This window comes from Aulonocara sp. 'chitande type north' Nkhata Bay, linkage group LG1 (assembly GCF_057382095.1).
Source record: "Aulonocara sp. 'chitande type north' Nkhata Bay isolate Kocher_YH1m ecotype deep benthic linkage group LG1, A_spYH_male_GT1.1, whole genome shotgun sequence".
Lineage (NCBI taxonomy): Eukaryota > Metazoa > Chordata > Actinopteri > Cichliformes > Cichlidae > Aulonocara > Aulonocara sp. 'chitande type north' Nkhata Bay.
Genome location: NC_141344.1, coordinates 27,355,479 through 27,378,391, shown reverse-complemented (window position 1 = coordinate 27,378,391; position 22,913 = coordinate 27,355,479). Strand labels below are relative to the sequence as shown.

Below are 22,913 nucleotides of genomic sequence, written 5' to 3'. Positions count from 1 at the left end.
ACTGTTAGTCCATTGCATTAATCCAGACTCAAGGTCACAGTGCTTCATTGGGATTGCAGTGAGTCGTTCAGCAAAATTGAACTAGCGTGAAAAAGTGGTTAGTTAAATCACGATTCAGCAAAGGGAGCAATACATTTTTCACATGGGGCCAACCAGATTTGGATAAATGAATAAATGCAAAATATGAATAATCAAAAACCTGAAAATGTAAGTGTGACAAATATGCAGAAAACAGGAAGAGGGCAAATATTTTTTCTTGCCATTGTAAGCTTATTGTTGGCACCTTAACCCACCCCCCAACCCTAATAAGAAAACACAACACCGTGGTAATGTTTAAGAATCTCTCCAGCTTTATTAAAATAAGGGACTTCTATTTGTCATCGGTAGAAACACTTTGGCACAAAGTACAAAAATAGAACGGTTCACATCCTTGTTCAACACATTCACACGATGAGATCAAAGGGATAAATTACCAGAACTTCAGAATGTGTCAATCACACACAGTGCGACCCCTCTGTAATGGAAGAGGGGCTACAGAAAAGAGAAGCACATTTTTGAGGACAGTTTCAGCAACACTGGTAACAACTACATTTTTTAGCACAGTGCGTACTTTATGGGTTTTGGTCAGGATATAATTGGAAAAGAAAAAAAAATTAAATGGGAAACAAATGCCAACTTGACAGATGTGTAAATCTGACTGGACAAGTTCTAAATAACTTTAGAAAGTTGGGGGTTTCTGTTTCTAATACATCACAAGCCTGGAAGTCGACAGTGAATAGACTCAAGTGAAGATTAATGATGAGGGCAGCAGGGCAATGTGTCAGCAATGTGATAAGGCACTTAGTTTGTTTCATTGCAGACAGCGTGGCTTCTACAAGGTGAGACAGTGCAGCAACTTGACGGTAAGGGAGCAAAGCAGATGTCAGATGACCAGCTCATCATTCCCGAGGATTGTGAGGAACGTGTGCATCTGCCAGCAGTTCAGGCCGGAGGCACTCGATGGGGCAGTGAATGTTCTGGAGGATGAACAGTGGCACAGTTTTAAACTTTGACACGTGCAGACTGTTACACAACAGATTACTCCAATTTGAAAACTGATATTTACAGTTTGTATTATGTCTCCTGATTTTCAATACATTTCACTTACTTTGCGCAGTGTGTTGTCTCCATATCTGATTGGCTGCAGCAGACCGACATCGACATCGCCACCTGGTCTCCTGCAGTTCTCGCATCGCCAGCCCTAATAAAGGCAAGAAAAGCATTTAACCACGCCCTCTTCTGGATGATCCCGTATGATGTAACGAGAACACGAGGAAGGCTCACGTGTCTTACCTGTTGTCCTCCAAAGCACGTGCAGGTGCAAATAGAACCCAGGTACTCCTTCTGCCACTGGTTGCCCACCCGGTAAGTTTTGCCATCATCGTAACACGTGGACTCATCTGCGTGAATAGATATTTGGGTTAAAAATGACACGCAGCTCATTCACTTTGTAACAGCCACAGAACATTTCAATTAAAAAGTTAAAGAGGCCTTACGCGGTTCACACTTAAACTCTCCTTTGCCGTTTCCTAAACAAGTGCAGCTCATTAAGTTCCCGTTCTCTGAGCGACGGTCCCATTTCTCTCCAATTCTGTAGTTGTTGCCATTGTCGTGGCACCACTCTGAGAAGAACATACAGTAACCGAGTGAAACTTATTCAATTTCCATCCATGTACACGTATTGGGGAAAGATACCCTAAAAACCTACTTGATGAATCACATCTGAAGTGGCCGCTGCCCAGGCCCAGACACCTGCACGACAGCTTGAAGCCTGTCTCAGACATCCGCTCCCATTCAGCACCGACGTCGTGATGGGTGGCAGTAAAGGCATCATAGCACGTGTCTTTATTTGAGGAATCTCCCTCTGTAACTGAAGGAAGAAGAAAGTGGGGGAAAAATTAACCACGATGGGCTTCATTCAGTTTCCTTTAATAATCAGATACATCACAGCTGGAAGCTTACTTGTGTTTCCAGCAGTCACTGTCTGCTCCAGAATCTTGTGTTTTAGGGCCCCCAGGAGTGCCTCCACAATAACGTTATAGTCTGCTCCGGGAGTGAGTCCTAGCAGGGTAGCAGTAGTGGCTGTGCCTGGCAGGCGGACCTGGGTAGAGAGGAAGAAATCATAGCTTATTCTCATAAATGGGAATAATGAGAATAATTGAATAATGGACTGGCCCCTTACCTGGAACATCTTCTCATTTAGCTGTGTGATGGGATGACAGGACACCAGGTAGGCATTGCTCTGCCTATAAGGCTTCCAGGAGACGGTGGTCTGAGTTTGGGCCTCCAGCGGCACACTTGTCTCGTTAAAGAGTATGGGTCCAATGGGCATGTTTAGCTTCACAATGGGCTTTCTGCGGCCTTCTGCATCAGGAAGGGGCACAAACACCAGGGGCTCACGAACTTGGCCATAGGGAGAAAGTGGATTCCGATTATATCCGTTGTCTCCATTGTTGTTGTACTCTGTGTACTCCACATGCTGGCTCTGATCACCAAACCCATCCTGGCTATTGGTGCCCACTAACTGGACGTTGTTGTCCAGAGATTCAGGCACATCCAGCCTGCCATTTCCAGGGCGGTTAGGCTGGGGCAGAGGCAAAGGAAGCAAGGGGTCTTGAGCTGGCGGGAGAGACGAGGTTACGGAAGCAAGCAGGTTAGACGAGGGGGAGTTAAAGCAGAGCAGCTCTAACACATCTCAGCCAAAAGGGATGACGGATACGTAGCAATGCAACTCACTGCAAAGTGTGTCATAATGCACTATTACAAACACACAAGATATTTTGAATGACATTTGCGAGGACATTCAAAATAACAAAGTGGGTATTATCGTTTTAGATTTTGGAAACACACTTGAGCTAAAGCTTCATACAGCTCCAGCTGAGCAGATGAAAGCTGCCGTTTCACCCCTTAATCTTACCAGTAACTGACTCGAACTCTGAATGGATCCTTTTTACTTCACATTTGTCACCATACAGAGAAAAAAGTATCAGTATAAGTACTCACGAGTCCTGCTCCTGCCCACCAGAGGTGTGCTTCTCTGCGTGTTTTGGATGGCGATGATCTTGATGATGTACTCCGTGTCTGGTCTTAGATCTGAGCAAAGAAAAGGAAAACTGTTGTTTTTCCACACGTAATTGGTATGTCAGGATAATCCTGCGTGAAGCTTTAAATGTCAAATAAAAGTACGTACCATCGATGGTGGCGTAGTTTTGGCCAGCGTGGGGTCTTGGGAAAAGCTCCTGTGGTCTTCCTCCTGACTCTTCATAGGTGACATAGTATCCTGTGATTTGCGTGGCAGGTGGCTGCCAGGTGAAGGAGATGGAGTAGGGGGTGACGGACGTAAACTGCAGGTTGGTGGGCGCCTGGACCAGCGGGTCAACTGTAAGGACAAATACGGCTGTTAAACTGCCCGAATGCTATTTTTTTTCTCTGTGTGTGCAAACTAGGATGTGACTTGTGTGAGGCTGAAGCTGCATTTGTTGTCACTTAACCCATTATCAAGATGTAAGATCATACAAGCAGCCTGGATTTATTTTGTAATTTTGGCTGTAAAATTACAAATTATTTCTCACTTTAACGCTGTAATGCCAGAAGTATCATATCTGATACATGCATTTCTGTGACCTCTACATCACGAGTGTGATTTTTTAATCTTTGAAAAACTGATGTACGCAATCAGATTAAAAATGCAAAACTGCCAGAGATTTAGGTGACCTCAAGCTGCTAGCCCCAAACAGGTCAGGAAACCTCGCATGCTTCTGCCTCTTCTAGTTGCAGTTGTCTCTTGAATTACATAACTTAAGGAAACCTGGCAGCAAACTGTGATGTGCAGATCAGTGTACTGTAACATTATGTAATGACAGAAATCAAAAACCAGAATATTACACTGAAATTAACATTTGTTTTAAAAAAAAAAGAAGCAGTTTTTAAACCTGGATTTTTGCATTACCTGTTTGAATTCTGAGAGTGAATGGGTCGCTCCTTGTGTTCCCACTCAGAGTGTACATGTTAACATTGTAAACAGTGTTGGGCCGCAAACCTACAACACAAAAACACACTTTAAAGCAAGACTGAAGCTCCAAAATCACTCTTTAAGACCTTAAATGCGTTAAAGTGTGGCGTACCGGTGAGGGTGTAGGTGTAAGCTTCACTTGGGATGGTCTTGGTGATGGTGGGATACGATCCACTCTGGGGAATGGCTTCAATAAGGAAACCAGTGAAAGGTTCCAGCTTGGAACGCCAGGTCAGTGTGAAAGACCTATCCGTTACTTTGATGACGCGCACGTGGCGAGGAGCACTCAAAGCTGCGTTGAGGTGAAACAGAAGCAATTTTAAAAGGATCAGTTACACCACGAGTGAGGTCTGCAGATGTGTCCATTTATGGCGCAGCACGTTACCTTGCAGCGTGGTGGCTTCTGCCTCCGCTGGTCTGCTTGTGATTGTGTTCTTCAGAGCGTAAACCTGCACCTGGTATGTGGTTGCCACCTACACAGTACACAGTTCATATTTACTCACTGACCCATTGTGGATCCATGTAAAGATTCACACATGAACTCTGCTTACCATGAGCCCTGGCACCACAACACGAGTGGTGTCCGGAGCAACGTTCATTTCTCTGTGAGGGCTGTTGATGTTCTTGGGGCTCACGACTACACGGTAGCCGGTCAGGCGCGCGTCTGGAGCTCGCCATGACACAGTGAAGGAGGAAGGACTGACCTCAGAGATCGCCAAGTTGGTGGGAGCAGGGATTACTGAAGCACAAAGACACAGTGTCAAGGCCAAAGTTTTAAGACGGGGATATCAAATGGAGACAAATGCTTTGGTGTATTTCTGCTTAGCGCTACCTGTGGCCTGAGTTCCCACCAACGGTGAGCTGGGTGCTCGGTCATGGAGGGCGATGACCTTAACAGTATACTCTGTTCCAGGGCGAAGGTTTCTCAGCACCACACTGTCCTGGTCCCCTCTGGGTGCTGGGCGCAGCTCTCTCTCACCTTCCTCTGCACTGGTGTACAAGACACGGTATGACGTTACTGCGCCGTCTGGGCTGTCCCAGGAGATGCGCATGGAGGTGGAGTCGATGTCAGAGAAGGTGAGCTCCTTCGGACGGTCCATAGCTGCAGAAAAAGAGGAACAGGAAGATTCCTCAGTGCTAAATAGATTTTTCCTGTTGGCTTTGGAGGAAATTTACCTGAATTTCCTGTAGCAAAACTGCCGAGTATAGCTCTAACATAGTGCAAGGGAATCCGGACAAATAAAGTTAGAGCTGAAAGAGAAGTGAATTAAGTGAGACTAACCAGTGACTGCATTTTCTATTAGCGGGGAAGACGGCTGTCCATTATTTCCCAGGGCATAGACACTCACAAGATACTCAGCAGTGGGCATCAGACCCGTGAAAGTCACCTCGGTCTGATCTGTAACAGGAGAGCAGAAAAGGAGCCAATAAGATGATGAGTGTTGTGTGTGAAAAATTAAATCATCATGGCAATCTGATTGTGAGCATCTGGCATTCCTTGCAGGCCTTACCAGGAGCCAAATCCTCCGAGTACGAGGGTCCCACGCCATTTTTGGGAATACTTGTGACTCTGTAGCCTCTGATTGGTCCCCGAGCAGGAGACCAACGTACTGTGATGGCATTGTCACTTATATCAGCCACCCGCATGTCAGGGGGGGCCTCGATATCTAAAGGAACAATGGATAAAGCTTTAGATTTACCATAAACACTCAACATTAAGTTGCTTTTCCAAAAATTTTCCCGTATTTCTGTACCAGTCCTGTGTGTTATGTAGACGGGAACACTGGTGGCGGGGTTATCGCCTCGTCCGCTAATTGCATAGACTGTGATGGTGTATTCAGTGCCGGGATTCAGTCCGGTGATGGTGGCAGTGGTCTGAGTGCCTGGGACATTAATCTCCCGAGGAGTCTCGCCACCTGAGAGGGCAGTAAAGAAGGCCCAAGTGTTAAACTTGTGTGGCTGACGTTAGAGGAAACCAAGAATTCAAAAATAAAATGTACAGACTTGTTCCTGCATAGGTGATCCTGTAGTTTCTCACTGAGATAGAGGGAGCATCCCAGCGTATGGTGACGGCGGTTGGGGTGGATCTTGTTACCACTAGGTCAGTGGGCGAATCAGAGACTGAAAAACATTAAATAACAGAATAGAGAAAATCACAGAGGATAATTATGGAGGGAAAAAAACCATTAAAACAGATGAGGAATGATCACGCCCACTAACTAAAAGAATAGGTGGGACTCACTTGTTGCCTGTGTGCCAGTCAGAGGCTGACTCTCCTGGCTGCTGCTCACAGCATACACATATATCATGTACTCGGTTTCAGGTGACAGTCCAGTCAAAGTGTAGTGGGTTCTGGTTGGGGGGAGCCTCTCATCCTTGGCATGTCCACCACTGGTCTTCTGATAGCGGATTCGGTAGCCCGTGATTCTAGCCTGTGGAGCTTGCCAGTGAACTGTAAAGGAGTCGGTCCGAATGTCGGAGAAGTCCAAGCCAGTCGGGGAATCCAGCGCTGGAAGAAAAATGTAGTGAAAAACTGAGATACATTTTCAGTTATATACAAAGATAATGCCAAATACAGTCTTTCTAGTAGAAATAAGCAAACGTTAATGTAAAATATGTGAAATGGATCAACTGATATTAATAAAAATCAAACAAAAAGTCACCAAATGCAGGCAAGCTTTAAACAGATTAGGTAACTCTGGAATAAGAGACCAAATATTTATTGTTGATATTATTTATAGTAGCATTGTAGTTATTCTGTTGTAGTTTATTCTGCAGGATATTACGCACTCGTACATCTTGTCAATCACACTGTATTCACACTCTCGTTTAACACCCTTTTTACCCTAATGAACATCACATCAAGAAACTAGTGACTGAGATAATAAACTAATACCAGTGAAGTGAGAATTGGGATCTTTATAGACTCGTATGCTTCTTTTAAGTTTCCCCCCGCCCATCATTAGAAAAATGATGGACATTTCAGACTCGGGGGCTACAGCCATCTTTTATTTGCAACACCCTTGGTTCTTCTGTGAGGCCACCTGTGTAGATACTCACTGGTTTTTTGAGTCCCTGTGGCTGGTCTACTTTCTCGTTCACCATACACACACACCACACTGATACGATAGTCAGTGTTGGGCTGCAGGTCTGTGAAGATGATTGGTACAATTAGTATTGTTCGAGATGGAGCACAAGTCATTTTGCCTTTTCAAGCCTCTGAGTTCTTCTTACTTTGCAGCAAGTAGGTGTTGGTAGCTCCTCCAACATTGACCTCCTTGATGTCATTATCAGTGGATACAGGGTGATAACGGATAACGAACCGAGAGATGTCGTTTGGTGTGGCAATTCTGGGGACTGACCAAGTCACCCTAATGTGGTCAGGGCCCACTCCTCCAAACTGCAGGTTGGTGGGAGCTGGAATGGCTGTAAAAATGAGGCGTTATAAGCTATAGCTATCACTGGTAACGCAATGAGTTTAAGAAAATAACGGACGACTTCCAGTGGCACAAAGAAAATATCAGAGAAATGATTAAATTCAGATATTTACTGCAGTGTGGCACACTTAAAAAAGAATAAAGCTGCCTCAGATCAAGACCCAACCCCTCCCCAGTGATGGACTGAAAGAATAAATCACCAGCATGCGTTTGCTTTGTGTGTGTGGCCGGCTCGCTGTCCCCCTCTTCTGTAACAGTGAAGATACTGATGTCATAGTCCACACCGGGCTCCAAACCACGAATCGTGTAATAACCAGCAGATGCTTCCACCATATCTTGAAAAATTGGCAAGCTCTGGCCTGAAGCTACTACCACTATCCGGTAACCAATAATGGTAGTACTGTTCAGAGGGATCCAGCGTAGCCCAATGGTGGTGTCAGTAACGTCGACAAAGTCAATTTGACTTGGAGCGGGGATGTCTGAAAGGGTTAGGCATGTTGCAAAGCGCAAGCAAAATTAGACAGACAGAAAAGCCCCAATTATTTCATTGGTTATATCAAGAACATTCATTTAATTCCCGATAAAGCGTTCAGAGAACCTGGGTATAACAGTAACCATGCAAGACAATTACACATAACTGGATTGGAAAACATTCAGAATTAAAATTATAATTAAAGGTAAATATAAGGCAGTAATAATACTACTAATGGACGTGCAAAAAAATCCCAAAAATATTCACCCTACCAAGTGATAAACACGATTTCCATGCAAATGGTCAGTTAGCCAATAATCATGCTAGCAGTAAAAAAAAGCTGCATTAGACATTTGAACCAAAACTGAGCTTAAAGAACACTGACATTTAGATTTAAATTGGTTGCCAAATAGTGAGCTCCAGCACACAGTCCCATGGCTACCAAATGTGCAAATGGGTAATCTTTTCGCTAACTTCAAAATGTAAGTGTATTTTTGTACATAATGACATTATTCTTCTATCTAGTGGGTAAAAATTAACTAATGCAGCTTTAGTTTCTTCTGAAACTAGGCCAAGCTCTGTGGGGATGGGAGTAGCAGGGTCCATTTTCATTGAATGGGAAAATTATGTCATTTGTTCCTCACGATGAACCAGACACACTAGTCTTTGTGGCTTTCTACCACGTGTAAATGACTTCCTCTGGCTCCTACCTGTTGTGACAATAGTGGACACTGGACTGCTTTCCACATTGTCCTTGGTAGCGAACACGCTGATGTTGTACTCCATACCCAGAGTCAAGTGCTCTAGAACAACTGAGGTCTGATCAACTGCAACAATCTCTTCAAGGGAGTATCCTCTCTGGCCATTGGTTGGTCTGCTTGTCACTCGGTAGCTTGTAATACCTGCAGAGAGACGGGAAATATAACAAATTAATGAATTAATATTAGAAATCAAAAGGAAATACCAGGAACAGCTTTTTGTTCTAGTGAAAAGAAAAAAAACTATTTGAAGGCCAAGGTCTAGAGACCTTCTGTGATGTCAGTGCGTGGGGAGCAAAGTCAATATTTACCTGGTGTTTTGGAGGCTACCCAGTAGGCTGTGAGAACTCCTGTGTTCGGGTTGGACTCAAGTCTGAGGTCAGTGGGAGGAGATAGAGCTGCAACAAGAAACAGCAGACCATGACGCATTGAAAAAAAAACTTCAGCGCAGCAAAAAATATCTGGCACAAAATCACACCAAATGGTTTTAACGGCACTCTGTCAGCTCAGAGCAGACCGGATGATCGGTCACACAACTGGTTTTACAGTTGGTTTTGTTCAGCAGTCACCACAGTGCCTGGCTTTTTATTTGTGAAATTAAAACAGATACGCACAAGTGACAACATTGCGGGTGATGGGATTTCCGCGGTTCTGTCCATTGTAGATGGGCTGAACGCTGTAGGTGTACTGAGTTCCTGGAGTCAGACCATCTACATAAACACGTCCAGAGGAAGAGGTTTCTTCTCTGGGAGACTCGCCTTCCTCGCTGGGCAGCACAGACAGCTGGGGAAATAAAACGGACATGAGAAAAACTGGAGAATACGCTTAAAAGAAAAAAAATTAGAAACAATTAGCAATGGCCTAAAATCTGCCCACAGCAGAGAGTAAATATTAGACTCTTTGGATCTTTACGGTTCCGCTATGTTCACCAGTTAGCTTCTAAATGTGCTTGGGCACTGCTTGGAGATAAGTAGTTAGTGAACAGCTCCAGTGATTCCTTTAATGTAATGAGCTAACCTTGTAGCTGAACCTGTGGACGGGTATCCAGGTGACGATGATCGAGGTGTCGGTAACCTCAGTACTGAAAGTGGGAGCATTTCCCATCTGGGGAGCTGTAAGAAAGGGAAGAAAGGGAAGGGGGGGGGACAATATTTTAAAATGATTGGAGCAATTTATTCCCATCTTTACTTGTGTTCGGTTTCTCCAAATACCGACCGGTGGTAAAGTATGTGGTGACGCCCTCGCTGAGCTCATTTTCGAGATCAGAGTAAAGGGTGGCAGTGTACTCCGTATCTGGACGTAGATTCCTCAGTAGGTACTGGGTGACCCTGCCTGGGATCCTCTTTTCAATGGGACTTGAGCCTTCGATGCTCAGGTAAAGGCGGAAACCACTGACAATGGCACGAGGAGCCTCCCAGACAATCAGTGCGCTGTCAGGGCCGATCTCAGTGAAGCGTACATCGGTGGGTGCATCAGGTTCTGGAGGAGGCAGAAAGCATAACACATGTAAGGCAAAAAAGATCTGTTGTGTTTTGGATAAAATCCCTGCGTTTATGTATTTGGGCTTTTTTCCAAAGTGGCACTTACTAGTAGCCTTTTCTCCTACAAGAGGCTCACTCTCCACTTCGCCGTTGATGGCATAGACGTAGAAGCGGTAAAGCGTGCCTGGCTGCAAGTGGGTGATCTCAGAGTATGCACTGGTGGAGACAGGCAGCCCCAGGGGCCTTACGTCAGTGCCATCAGACCCAACGGGGGAGAAAGTGACTCTGTAACCTGACACCTCATTGGGTGGACCGGTCCAGGTGATGGTGACCTTCGTATCCGAAACCTCGTAGAACTGCAGGTCTGTGGGGGCTTGGACCACCTCTGTGGAGAGGAGAGTGCTAGTTGACTAACAAGGGTCACAGTCAAACCTTAGAGTCTCCTCAGGAGTTTTTTTACTATGTCATTGGTTATGTTTGGAGACAGATGTGAACTTAATATTTATTTTACATTTATTAGGCCCCATAGGTAAAAACATAACCTTTAAAAAAAAATAAAACTCATACCTAAGTTATATATAATAAGTATACAGAGCTAAATATGCATTATTGGGTGCAAATATTACTGCTGCTTTTTAAAAATCTTTAATTTAATTGTACTTGGCTTAGATAAAATAGATGCTGTTAGCTTAGAGTCTAAAATGGAAATCCATTTAAAAATATTCTCAAAGATATTAGAATGATTTATGAATGATTTATGAATGATTTATGAATGCATCCTTGCTTTTCTAAGTGTTTTAAACTAAGTTTAAAGAGGTCACTGTTTTGCGGCCAAGTCTGATTTAAAAGAAGTCTGAGGTCCATAATATTTAAGGAGACAGGAAGAAAAATGTTACAATGGCACGGCTATAACCATAAAAGCACATTTTGACAAAGCCATGTTTTGACAAGCCCTCTTAACTGAGCAGTGAAAAGCCCTTTCTAAGGCCCTACAAGGAATCTCCAGCTGCAAGTATAAACTGAATCTGTTCAGCCTTCACAGACAGCCGAAAGGCTAAGAATCAACTAAAAAGAATCCTGAGCGATCTAAAGAACAGCATATTGTTCAAATCTTTCACAAAAAGAAAAATTAAGTTTTACAGTGCTAACTCGTGAATTGATTCTGTTTAAAAGGCATATTATATCTACCTTGCGTAGGAGATCCAGCAGTGTTGACCTGTACAAAAACAGGCTCACTCTCCTGGTCCTCTTCCACGGCATAGATGCTGATGTTGTAAAGCAGACCGGGGCGAAGGTCAACCAGGGTCACGGACGTCTCTGACTCTGGGAGGGTCAGCTCTGTGCTGCTGCCTTCCACTGATGGTGTGTAAACCACACGGTAGCCTGCAGGCACAAGTATACAGTTATACACAAAGCCAGGATAAGAAAAAGGATTTATATCTCAAACAAATACAAAATAAATGGTTTGTTACCAGTAATAGGAGCCTGAGGTCTGGACCAGCTGATTTGGATGGAGGTTTCTCCCACTTCATTGACAACATGCCTAGTAGGTGCGTCAGGAGCTGCCCAAAGGATGAGAGGATCATTCTTTCAAACGCACTTGGTGACTATGAGTGTAACATCACGACAGTGGAGAAGAGAGCTTCTCCTACCTGTGGTCTGTGAGGTAGTGAGGATGAGGTTGGGCTGCCCCCGACTTGGGACCTCGAAGACGCTGACGTTGTATCTGCGTCCAGGCAGGAGATTACTGATGGTGACAGAGGTGGATGTGCGAGGAACATCTGGAACACAGTCAAAAGTCAGAACTCTGTATAATAATGGCAGAGCCTCCCAGAGCCATTAACAACCAGAAGAGTCTGTTCAGTGACAGGTTGCTTCTCCCAAAGACAAGAACTAACAGACTTAAAAACTCCTTTGTCCCACACGCCATCAGACTGTTTAACTCCTCCCTGGAGGGGAGAGGGAGGGGAAACAGGAGGACAAAGGAGGGGGGAACAACTAAGCTGTAGTGCCTCTTCACCTCACTGTGCAATACTTTTGTAAATAGTCAACGGTGCAATAGACTCAATACTTGAAATGTGCAATTCACTTGTATTTTTATTTTTATTCCTATTTACTCTATTTATCCCCTTCGTATATTTTATTTATATTGTCTCTGTATATATATATATATATCAGCTGGATAGCGTAGTGGTTAAACTACACGCCTTTGGAACAGAGGATCGCAAGTTCGATTCCTCCCTGGGGCGTCTGTATCCAGTAAGGGTCCTAAGGCTAGACCCCCTATGCTAAGCAAGCCTACCGCAGACATGAGCGAGACAGATAAATATGAAGGCATGCCGGCTCGGACGTCGCCCGGATCAACAAGGTCCGCGTCAGGTGTTGAGGAACCAGGGCACCCTGACGAAAAGTGGGCTACTGGAACAAGAAGGCATCGGTGGGCAAGGGACGAAAACAGGGTGTTGTTGGAATGCTACTACGCAAGTAACCCCGGCGGAAGGGGCTACATGAATAGGATGAGGGACCTATGGATTCTTCGATACCCAACATCCACAATGACGGCGAAACAACTAGTAGCTCAGTGTTCCAACATTCGAAAGAGGGGACTGCTCTCACAGCTAGAGATTGACGAGGTACAACACAAATGCTACGGCAAGGAGGAGTCAGGACGCCAGGTCAGGGGGGAGATATCATCACCCCCACCCGAGATTGGGTACATAGCCCCAAGTGCGATAGGAGAAGGATCGTTGAGTGCGAGAGGAGCTGACCTGAAAAATAGGATCATGGCCAAGCTTGAAACCTGGATCCCCCGTAGCCGGTTACCAAGATTACGTGAAGTACCCTCAGAAGGTCTGCTAGATGATGTTAATGCAGCACTACGGGCAATACCTACAACCACGATTACCGACACTAACAAGCTGATCTACAATACGGCAGCAGTGATCAGTGAGATGCTTGGCTACAAGTTGAACAGCCACAAGGGGCAGTACCCTCCATGGAGAAGGAGGCTAGAGGGCAAGATCAAAGTAGCACGGAGGGAGGTTAGCCAACTAACGGAGTTGCAGAAAGGTGCGACAAATAAGGTGCCTAAGAAATACAGCAAGCTGTCCATACCTGAGGCCTTGGAAACTGCCAAGCAAAGACTCACAGCCTTGGCCAGCCGCTTGAGGAGGTACACCAGAGAGATAGAAGGCAGGAGAATAAACCAGCTGTTCTCCACAGAACCAGCAAAGGTGTACTCTCAGTGGCAAGGGAACAATAAGAGAACAGCACCACCAAGGCTGGAGACGGAGCAATACTGGAAGAGCATATGGGAGAAGGATGCAACCCATAACGGCAATGCTCAGTGGCTAGTGGATCTGAGGGCAGACCACAGCGACCTCCCTGAACAGGGTCCAGTAACCATCACAGTGGCAGATATCCAAGAAAGGGTCTCCAGTATGAAGAGTTGGACAGCACCAGGGCCCGACATGGTTCACGCCTACTGGCTGAAGAAGCTGACTGCACTCCACGAGCGTCTGGCAGCACAAATGAACCAGCTGCTAGTTAACGAGAGACACCCGGAATGGCTAACTGAAGGCCGGACGGTCCTGATCCCCAAGGACCCCAAGAAGGGACCGGTCCCCTCCAACTACCGACCAATAACCTGCCTCAGTACTACATGGAAGCTCCTGTCAGGCATCATATCGGCTAAGATGAACAGGCACATGGGTCAATACATGAGCGGGACACAGAAAGGAATTGGCAAGAATACCAGAGGTGCAAAACACCAGCTACTGGTAGACAGAACAATCAGCCGAGACTGCAAGACCAGACTGACCAACCTGTGCACTGCCTGGATTGATTACAAGAAGGCCTATGACTCAATGCCCCACAGCTGGATACTGGAATGCCTAGAATTGTACAAGATCAATGGGACCCTAAGAGCCTTCATCAGGAACTCAATGGGGATGTGGCGTACAACACTAGAGGCCAACTCCAAGCCCATAGCACAAGTTACCATCAAGTGCGGGATCTACCAAGGAGATGCTCTGTCCCCACTGCTGTTCTGCATAGGCCTGAACCCCCTCAGTGAGATCATTAACAAGACTGGCTACGGATACCGACTACGGAACGGAGCAGTTGTCAGCCACCTCCTGTACATGGATGACATCAAGCTGTATGCCAAGAGTGAACGAGACATCGATTCACTGATCCACACTACCAGGCTATACAGCAATGACATTGGAATGTCGTTCGGACTGGAGAAGTGTAGTCGGATGGTAACAAAGAGAGGGAAGGTAGTCAGAACTGAGGGGATTGAACTACCAGAAGGCAACATTGCAGACATAGAGGACAGTTACAAGTACCTGGGGATCCCGCAGGCAAATGGGAACCATGAAGAGGCCGCTAGAAAGGCTGCAACCACCAAGTACCTGCAGAGGGTCAGGCAAGTCCTGAGGAGTCAGCTGAATGGTAAGAACAAGATCCGGGCCATCAACACGTACGCCCTGCCCGTGATCAGGTACCCTGCTGGGGTAATAGGCTGGCCAAAGGAGGAGATAGAAGCCACTGACATAAAGACAAGAAAGCTCCTTACCATGCATGGAGGGTTTCACCCCAAGTCCAGCACCCTGAGGCTGTACGCTAAGCGGAAGGAAGGGGGCCGGGGACTGGTGAGTGTCAGCACCACAGTCCAGGATGAGACAAGGAACATCCAAGAATACATTGGGAAGATGGCCCCAACTGACCGAGTGCTCAGTGAATACCTCAGGCAGCAGAAACCCAAGAAAGAGGAGGGAGACGAGGAACCATCATGGAAGGACAGGCCCCTGCACGGTATGTACCACCGGCAGATAGAGGAGGTGGCTGATATCCAGAAATCCTACCAGTGGCTGGACAAAGCTGGACTGAAAGACAGCACAGAGGCACTAATCATGGCAGCACAAGAACAAGCTCTGAGTACAAGATCCATAGAGGCTGGGGTCTATCACACCAGGCAAGACCCCAGGTGCAGGCTGTGTAAAGATGCCCCAGAGACAATCCAGCACATAACAGCAGGGTGCAAGATGCTAGCAGGCAAGGCATACATGGAACGCCATAACCAAGTGGCCGGCATAGTGTACAGGAACATCTGTGCCGAGTATAACCTAGAAGTCCCGAGGTCAAAATGGGAGATGCCCCCAAGGGTGGTGGAGAATGACCGAGCTAAGATCCTGTGGGACTTCCAGATACAGACGGACAAAATGGTGGTGGCTAACCAACCGGACATAGTGGTGGTAGACAAACAGAAGAAGACGGCCGTAGTGATCGATGTAGCGGTTCCCAATGACAGCAATATCAGGAAGAAGGAACACGAGAAGCTGGAGAAATACCAAGGGCTCAGAGAAGAGCTCGAGAGGATGTGGAGGGTGAAGGTAACGGTGGTCCCCGTGGTAATCGGAGCACTAGGTGCGGTGACTCCCAAGCTAGGCGAGTGGCTCCAGCAGATCCCGGGAATAACATCGGAGATCTCTGTCCAGAAGAGCGCAGTCCTGGGAACAGCTAAGATACTGCGCAGGACCCTCAAGCTCCCAGGCCTCTGGTAGAGGACCCGAGCTTGAAGGATAAAACCGCCCGCAGGGGCGCGCTGGGTGTTATATATATATAATATTCTGTAACTCTGTAACTTCTGTCGGTGCTGTGCTTTTTTTGGAAATCGAATTTCCCAGAGGAACCCACCCGAGGGATTAATAAAGTTCTATCTAATCTAATCTAATCTAATAAAAACTGAATTGATCTGCAGGAAATATGGAGGCATTACGGAGGTTTCAGGGATGGTCAAAGGCTCTCACCTAGAACTTTAGGCTGGGACCCCTCCTCACTGAGCTCATACTCCACCCTGAAGCCAGAGATGGTTGTATCAGCTGATGTCCAGGATACAACAAAGCTGTTTGAGGTGATTTCTGTCACAGACTCGGAGATGTCCAACACAGGTGGAGGTGCAGTCGTCTCTCCCTCATATGTCTCCACTTTTGAAATTAAGGAGCATGGCGTTATTTTAAATATTTCTTTAGATGTGCTGCTTTGGTGTAGCCATGTAGCTGTACAGCATACTCACAGGAGCCAAGGTTAGTAGTGAAATCAAAGCGCGTGACCTCACGGCGTCCATAGTTCTGAATGCTGATGAGCTGACCCTCATAGGTGATGCCTGGACGCAGCCCGCTAATGGTGTAGGAGTTGATGTTGCCCGGGATGGTGACCTCTCTCCAGGGAGAACGGGTGTTTTTCTGCAGATTAGCGATAACGAGAGGTTGACAAGTTTAAACCTTTTAATCTGTGAAGATAAAGAAGAGGTACTCAACAAGAACTTTTCAAAAGCGCTTAGGGAAAAAATAGAGATTTAAACATCTATATTTACTTTATAATGAGGTAAAATCCACCTGTGGGCAAAGACAGTTATGACTAAATAAATCAAAAGGGTGTGCAGTGGAGTCATTAATTAGCTCTGGGAAATAAACCTGTGGTCTGTATATATTGGAGACTGGGCAGCCATTCAGTGTCAGCTCTTCCATTAGGAGTATGTCAACTGGCTTTGAACTGTTAGAAAAATATAAACTTTTCAAGCAGGTTTTAGACTTTGAGTGGCTTTGCTGTCCAAGAAATACAGTCCAAACCCATAAAGCGGAAGCAAGTTTGACTTCAGTTGAAGTTCATTAACATCTCAACCTGCCTCAAGACGTCTTTGAGGTCTTCAAAGAGAAAAAACAACAACACTGGATGTTTATCTGGGAATCTGCTAAAAACCGGTGTCTGCGTGTACAGACTGCAAAGGCAAGTAAGTTTACCCTCTAATCACTTTGTTTGTTCAACCTTCAGACTTCACCAGAGGCACTCACCCTCAAACACAAATGTATCCGCCTTTACTAAATGCTACTATTCAGCAAAATTAAAGCCCAATTTTGAGCAAAGAAATACGACTCGCTTTCATTTCTGGAGGCAATTTGTAACCGAGGGAAGCGAAAGTGAGACTCACAACTCTCCATTTCAGGATGTACTGGGTGATCTGAACAGATGAAGGGGCGTTCCACTGAATAGGGCGAGAGTCGGACTGTTTCCCAGCCTCTGTGATGATCACCTGGATTGGTCTGCGGCCATCTAAGGAGAAAAAAAAAAGATTTAGGAGAAGACATCAGGAGTAAAGGAAAGGGTGGAAGTGAGAAGATTTTTTTTCACATAACTTAACAGCATTGTGTGTAGGGAGTGTGGGTGAAAGTTGGCTACTTTTCGGTGAGTTCTGTCAGAGGGCGTCATTGCTCGGGGACAGAATCAAACCACCAGACGATGCTAAACCAGCTCAAACACCCACAGACATTTTCAAGTCAGATATAACGTCTGCATACTATATTCATCATGGTTTATCTCGTCTCTGTTCCCTAGAGAACACACACACACCCATAAATAGATAGACAGACAGACAGACAGGCAGGCAGGCAGGCAGGTAGGTAGGTAGGTAGGTAGGTAGGTAGGTAGGTAGGTAGGTAGGTAGGTAGGTAGGTAGGTAGATAGATAGATAGATAGATAGATAGATAGATAGATAGATAGATAGATAGATAGATAGATAGATAGATAGATAGATAGATAGATAGATATAGGACTTCCTGATTGCGTGAGATTCATTTAGCAAGGTCAGTGTTGTTTGATTCAAGGCTCACAAAGCAGTACAAATTCCCCCAGGCAGGAAGTGACTGCCTTCTAAGCCCCTCTCCCTTGTTCAGCAATTCACCTTGTTCCAGCTTAGCAAGTCAACAAAACATCATTCAGCATCAGACAGACAGGGTGCCTCCAGCTTGCCAAAATTTCAACATTCGGCAGACTTTAAAGTTACGCAATAAAAAGAAACCCACAAACTCCCACTTCCCTCCACCTGTCTGGCAAGGTTAGGATTAAGTGGGAGGAAGTCAATAATTAATGGGAGTTGGTTTAGTACAGCAAACATTAACTGAGCACCAAAATCCATATAGGTCAGTGGAAAAGCTAAAAGAAAGGACATTCAGACCAATGGTTACAAATGAGAAAAGCTTTAGGTTTAGGATGTTCTTCAGGCTAAATTTTCTACCTGTTTGTTTACATTCTGGCTCATTTTTGACCACAGAAGTCCCTTAGATGCTGAAGAAACTATTTTGAATAAGTCGATCTGGCCACGGTGGAACACCTAAAATGCCAAAACTAAGCATTCAGAATGGCAGTCCAAAAAATCAAAGGGTATCAAAAGTAGCTACTCCCATCTTTCATGTACTCTCTATGACTCAGAACATGTGGACTTTTAAAACAGAGCTGTGCATTTTTACCTTGGTAGGTCTGCTGGGGCTCGCATCTCATTTCTCCAATCCCATTGCCATAACAATAACAGCGGTAGTAGATGCCATGGATGGCTTTGTCCCACGTCTCGCCGATCTGATAGAACGTCCTGGTTTGTGGTTCTTGACACTGATCTATTGCAGAAAACACAAGGAGACAAAAGAGTGGAGCAGATGGGACAGACGACAGCGGGGTTGTTTTTCTGAAGCTGCAGCAGTTCTCAGTATTTAGTCCCCAAAAAGCCAATCAGTAACGAGCCGTGAACGTACCAATAGCGTCACACTTCCAGTATCCACGTCCTTGTCCGAAGCAGGTGCAGTTCATCATGTAGCCTTGGTCGTGGCGCTTGGTGAATTCCTGGTTAACTTCATAGGTCAAACCATCAACTATACACTGATCTGGATGCACAGAGAAAAGACAGGAAGATGAATTATTTAAACTTTCACATTATTCGCAAAGTATTTGAAGACAAAATATAAAAGGTTTTGTTAGATTTAGCCCTCTGACCTAAAAGCTGTGAGTAAGCAATACAGTTCCACTCCCCACGGCCGTTTCCCAGGCATGTGCACTGCATCATGTGACCCAAGACGTCATGGCGTTTGTCCCACTTGTCGCCCACACGGCGCATCACTCCATCACTGGTGGTGCATACCTCTTCATGAGCTAATTACAGAAGGAAACATAAAAAAGCTATCAGTGTGTTGGTACATGTATACATTCACATGGTGCTGCGTATGTCCAGACACAGAGTTTTTCTTGGTCCACTTCAACCCAGAATTTGTATGTTACTGTTACGTAACAGCCTTAATAGCATCATCACTCTCCCATGACCTCTTTAAGTGCCAATTATTTACTCCCCAATTGTCTACAAGTGAACCTTGCAACCAAATCATCATTATAGTCTGTGAGAAACGACTTGATGAGAAGAAGACAAAAAGCATTTTGTGCAATCGGAACAAAAATGGCAAAAGTATTTAAATGCCCAGCTGTGTTATATAACAATATACCAGTTCAGTACCTTCAAATGAGAAAAACAGCAAACACACTCACCAGCCATGGGACAGAATCCAAAACGCTGTTCTGAATCATAGTCGTAGGTGGTGCCACACCATCTCATGTTGTCACGGCGCCCATCGGTGGTGCAATCGGTGTAGTTGCGACCGCTGTAGAGGAAGGGAAAGTGGCACAGGGCCCCATTGGAGTTCCCACCCCGTGTTGTCACAATTGCTGGATTCAAGAAAGTACACATACAAGTTAATGCATGCTTAATTGGCTCTAACCACACAATTATTCACACAATCTTTATTATGTGAGTGGATAAACTAAAGATGCTAGACAACAGTAACTGCACATCAATTTTTGGGACAAAGTTGCCGTTTACATCTATGTTCCTGAGTCTCACCATTCTTTTCAGTGCAGAAAGAGTACTGCTGGTCTCTCTGATAGTCTGAGGTTGTAGAGCACCACAGCTGCCCATCTGAACGTCCATCTGAGGTGCAAGAGTAGTAGGTCTTCCCCATGAAGACAAAGGGGAATACACAGGGTTGGCCATCAGAGTTCCCACCGTACACCTGGTTCCTGGCCTCTGTGGGAAAAGGGGAGGGAGGGTGGGAAAAATGACTTCAGTATACCATTCAAAGAGCAACATGCAGAGCTGAATGGAACCAACAGAAAATTACAAAAGACTGCAATTTCTCTGGGATTGACTCCAAGAGCCACTTGAGCCAGCCTCAAGACTTCTGTATTAAAATACCCAATTTTATTTGCTTCTGGTACACACCCCATTCTTGACAGCTGACTCCATTGCCCAAACAGGTACAGAGCATCTGTTTGCTGCCCTGGTTTTTGATCCAGCGCTGTCCATCGTAGTAGTAGGCTCCAGAGTCGGTGCGACAGGTTCTCTCAGCGGGAAGCTCAAGCTGCCGGACTGGGGTCAACACAACTCTGGCTGTAAACACATTTTAAAAAACAACCAACGTCAGGTCTGTTAACAGCGACAAGCTCAGAGCTCTTGTTGAGCACTGGTTTCTGATTTACAAGTCTCACCTCTTCCTGAGCTGTGTCTTTCACACTTTGATTCTCCTCTGCCGTTTCCTAGGCACACACACTGCAGGCGATGTCCGCTTGTGTCAGTCCTCGTCCATGTGTCTCCAATACGGTAGGACCTCCTTGTATCCTGGTCATTGCAGCGGTCTGGTTGGTGTACAACAGTGGTTAGTAGCTGCCCCTGAAGAAAAGCTTGCATTTGTGCTTGTGTATGTTTGGATTCTGCTTACTTCTTGAGGTGCATGTGATGCGTCCATTCCCCTCGCCCATACAGGTGCAATCCAGCATCATCCAGCCTTGGTATGGCTTCTCCCAGGTGTCTCCTACAGCATACGTGGCAGCTAAGCTATTGTCATAGCACCTTTCCCCTGCAGAAAAATAAACAAATTTTGATTTACTGAATATGCAGAATCTAAATCACACTGGGCAATTTGTATTAGACATAAACCAAACAAAAATCAATAGCTGGAGTGAAAGATGAGCAAATCAGAGGACATGCTGTCTCACTCGCTTATCTTGTTTGACTGGACTCATGTCAAATATTTGCAGTGGTATCAAAGAGTTACGCTTCTGGGAAATGTGTGTGTGTGCATCCATGTTTGTGTGTATGATGAATATATAAACTTTGATCTTTTGCAATATTTTACATTTGTCTGCTTTTCATAGTTCATTTGTGAAATTTTCTTTTCTGCCCTGCTCACCGAGAGGTTTGCATGTCCACTCTCCTTTGCCATTTCCAAGACACACACACTCCAACATGTAGGCACCGGTGTCATGAGGCCTCTGCCAAGTGTCCCCGATTTTATAAGACCTCCCACCATCGTGGCATCGATCTGTGAATGACAAAATGTGAACTTGCTGATTTCAAAGACCTCTTGTATATGCGAGATGGCACACATATACAAATTCTGGTTCAATAATTAAAACTTAATTTCAGGAATAAACTGAACCATGCAGAGGTATTGCCATGTGTGTCATGCACTTTGACAAAGAAAAAACTACCATGCTAAGACATACCACTCCAGCACATTATGCTGTTTCAACAAGGTTAGTATTTGGTATTCTAGGAACTCACGCGCTATTGTGCAGCTGATCTTGCCGGAACCAATGCAGGTGCAGTCCCAAGTCATCCTCTCATGTAATCTCTCATAGGTTTCACCCACCTGGTATGTCCGGTCATTGTACTTATCATAACAGGATTCCTCCACTGAGAGGAAAAAACAAACAGCACAAAGTTAAAGAGGCTCTTACCGAGAAGCTGTTCTGGAGTCTTCTCTTGCTGCGTAAAAACGCACAACATCTGTGCCTTTCTCCGTGTATTCGTTGCTTTTTGTGTGTGTTTTGTTTTTCACTTGTCGGGATCAACACAAGAGTCGTGAAACAAGTGATAGTGCACTACAAAGACGCACTAACCTTCAGGCTTAGTTTTACACTTGATGCCTGCTGCTCCACTGCAGGTGCACACCAACGTGCTACCAAGGTAACGTTTCTCCCACTGTTCGTTCACTCTGTATGAGCGACCGTTTTCCTCACAGCCGACTACAAATAATATATTATTAAACATTTTAACAGTAGAATGAACATTAATCTTTTTGTTTGCTTTGGCTCACATGGAAAGAAACATATCGAAATCACGTGTTTCTTTGTTGTTGTTGTTTTCATTTAACACAAAACGCACTAGAAATACCTTTCTAATGCATGAAGTTACACAGTCAGGCCCCCTGAATTCAAGAATAAGTTCTTGTACCAACCTGGATTAATAGCCGATGTATCGTGAAGCTCGGGATACACCTGATACTGGCCAGTTTGTCTTTTGTTCTTCTTTGGCAAGCCGTGAACTGCGCTGCTTACGCACAGCGCAAGCAGTAACCCTGTGAGCGGGCTACCCTTCATCTTATGGAACGGATATTTCAATGAAAAGCAGAAAAAACTTAGATGATGGTAAAAAAAGCAATAGCAAAAAGTAAAAAAAAGCAAGTGAAGTATTAAAGGGCTTGGAGAGAGCTGGTTCCTGCCCCTTATTCTCAGCTACCTCGGCTGCTCCTTCTCGGCAGTTCACTTGGCCGAATCGCAGCTGGTGCGCCAGACCTAGCAGAGGGCTGCGCGCTGGTTATATACTGGGACCGCCACAGCAGCAGAGGAGGGGTTTAACGGGAGACTGGAAGACCCGCCCGACAAAGTGTGAACAATACTTATAATCCTCATTTTGAAGAAAAAACATCAAGCAATGAAGATAAATAAGCTTCTGTAATCTGTTCATCTGCACACGTGCTGCCCTGTGTAGGGTTGGGAAGTCACGTTGAGGCGCAACAATTCAGTGCGAGTCTTACATAACCGCAAAAAAAAGAA

The 22,913-nt window shown here is 45.3% G+C and overlaps 1 protein-coding gene across 2 annotated transcripts; it reads right to left on the bottom strand.

The window, feature by feature from the left end:
* Positions 1–327: 327 nt before the first annotated feature.
* fn1b (fibronectin 1b) lies at positions 328–22,658 on the bottom strand. 2 transcript variants are annotated; one of them, XM_086290827.1, is made up of 45 exons: positions 22,316–22,658; positions 21,978–22,103; positions 21,640–21,771; positions 21,266–21,397; positions 20,795–20,932; positions 20,565–20,711; positions 20,299–20,466; positions 19,921–20,103; positions 19,569–19,745; positions 19,026–19,181; positions 18,788–18,916; positions 18,509–18,652; positions 17,194–17,315; positions 16,279–16,447; positions 16,013–16,189; positions 11,852–11,980; positions 11,672–11,761; positions 11,388–11,582; positions 10,306–10,584; positions 9,934–10,197; positions 9,736–9,830; positions 9,333–9,501; positions 9,030–9,116; positions 8,671–8,862; positions 7,286–7,477; positions 7,112–7,201; positions 6,294–6,560; positions 6,056–6,172; positions 5,806–5,967; positions 5,563–5,718; positions 5,334–5,450; positions 4,884–5,153; positions 4,603–4,790; positions 4,437–4,524; positions 4,164–4,343; positions 3,989–4,078; positions 3,230–3,418; positions 3,043–3,132; positions 2,222–2,658; positions 2,002–2,140; positions 1,748–1,909; positions 1,536–1,661; positions 1,333–1,439; positions 1,148–1,240; positions 328–1,016 (listed from the first exon to the last, which is right to left on the bottom strand). In XM_086290827.1, the coding sequence occupies exons 1-45, from the start codon at positions 22,455–22,457 to the stop codon at positions 939–941; spliced, it is 7,080 nt and encodes a 2,359-aa protein (XP_086146953.1). In that variant the 5' UTR covers positions 22,458–22,658; the 3' UTR covers positions 328–938. The 2 variants fall into 2 exon arrangements, with proteins under 2 accessions (XP_086146953.1, XP_086146955.1); XM_086290829.1 differs by lacking the exon at positions 21,978–22,103.
* Between the last annotated feature and the right edge of the window lie 255 nt (positions 22,659–22,913).

What these genes read in the sequence shown, in the direction of transcription:
- fn1b (XM_086290827.1), bottom strand. Translation starts at nt 22,457, where the DNA reads ATGAAGGGTAGCCCGCTCACAGGGTTACTGCTTGCGCTGTGCGTAAGC. An exon ending in GACTGGCACACAGGCAACAA is followed by an intron (nt 6,173 to 6,293) that starts GTGAGTCCCACC and finishes AATGTTTTTCAG; the next exon opens with TCTCTGATTCGCCCACTGAC. An exon ending in AGTGACTGCTGGAAACACAA is followed by an intron (nt 1,910 to 2,001) that starts GTAAGCTTCCAG and finishes TTCTTCCTTCAG; the next exon opens with TTACAGAGGGAGATTCCTCA.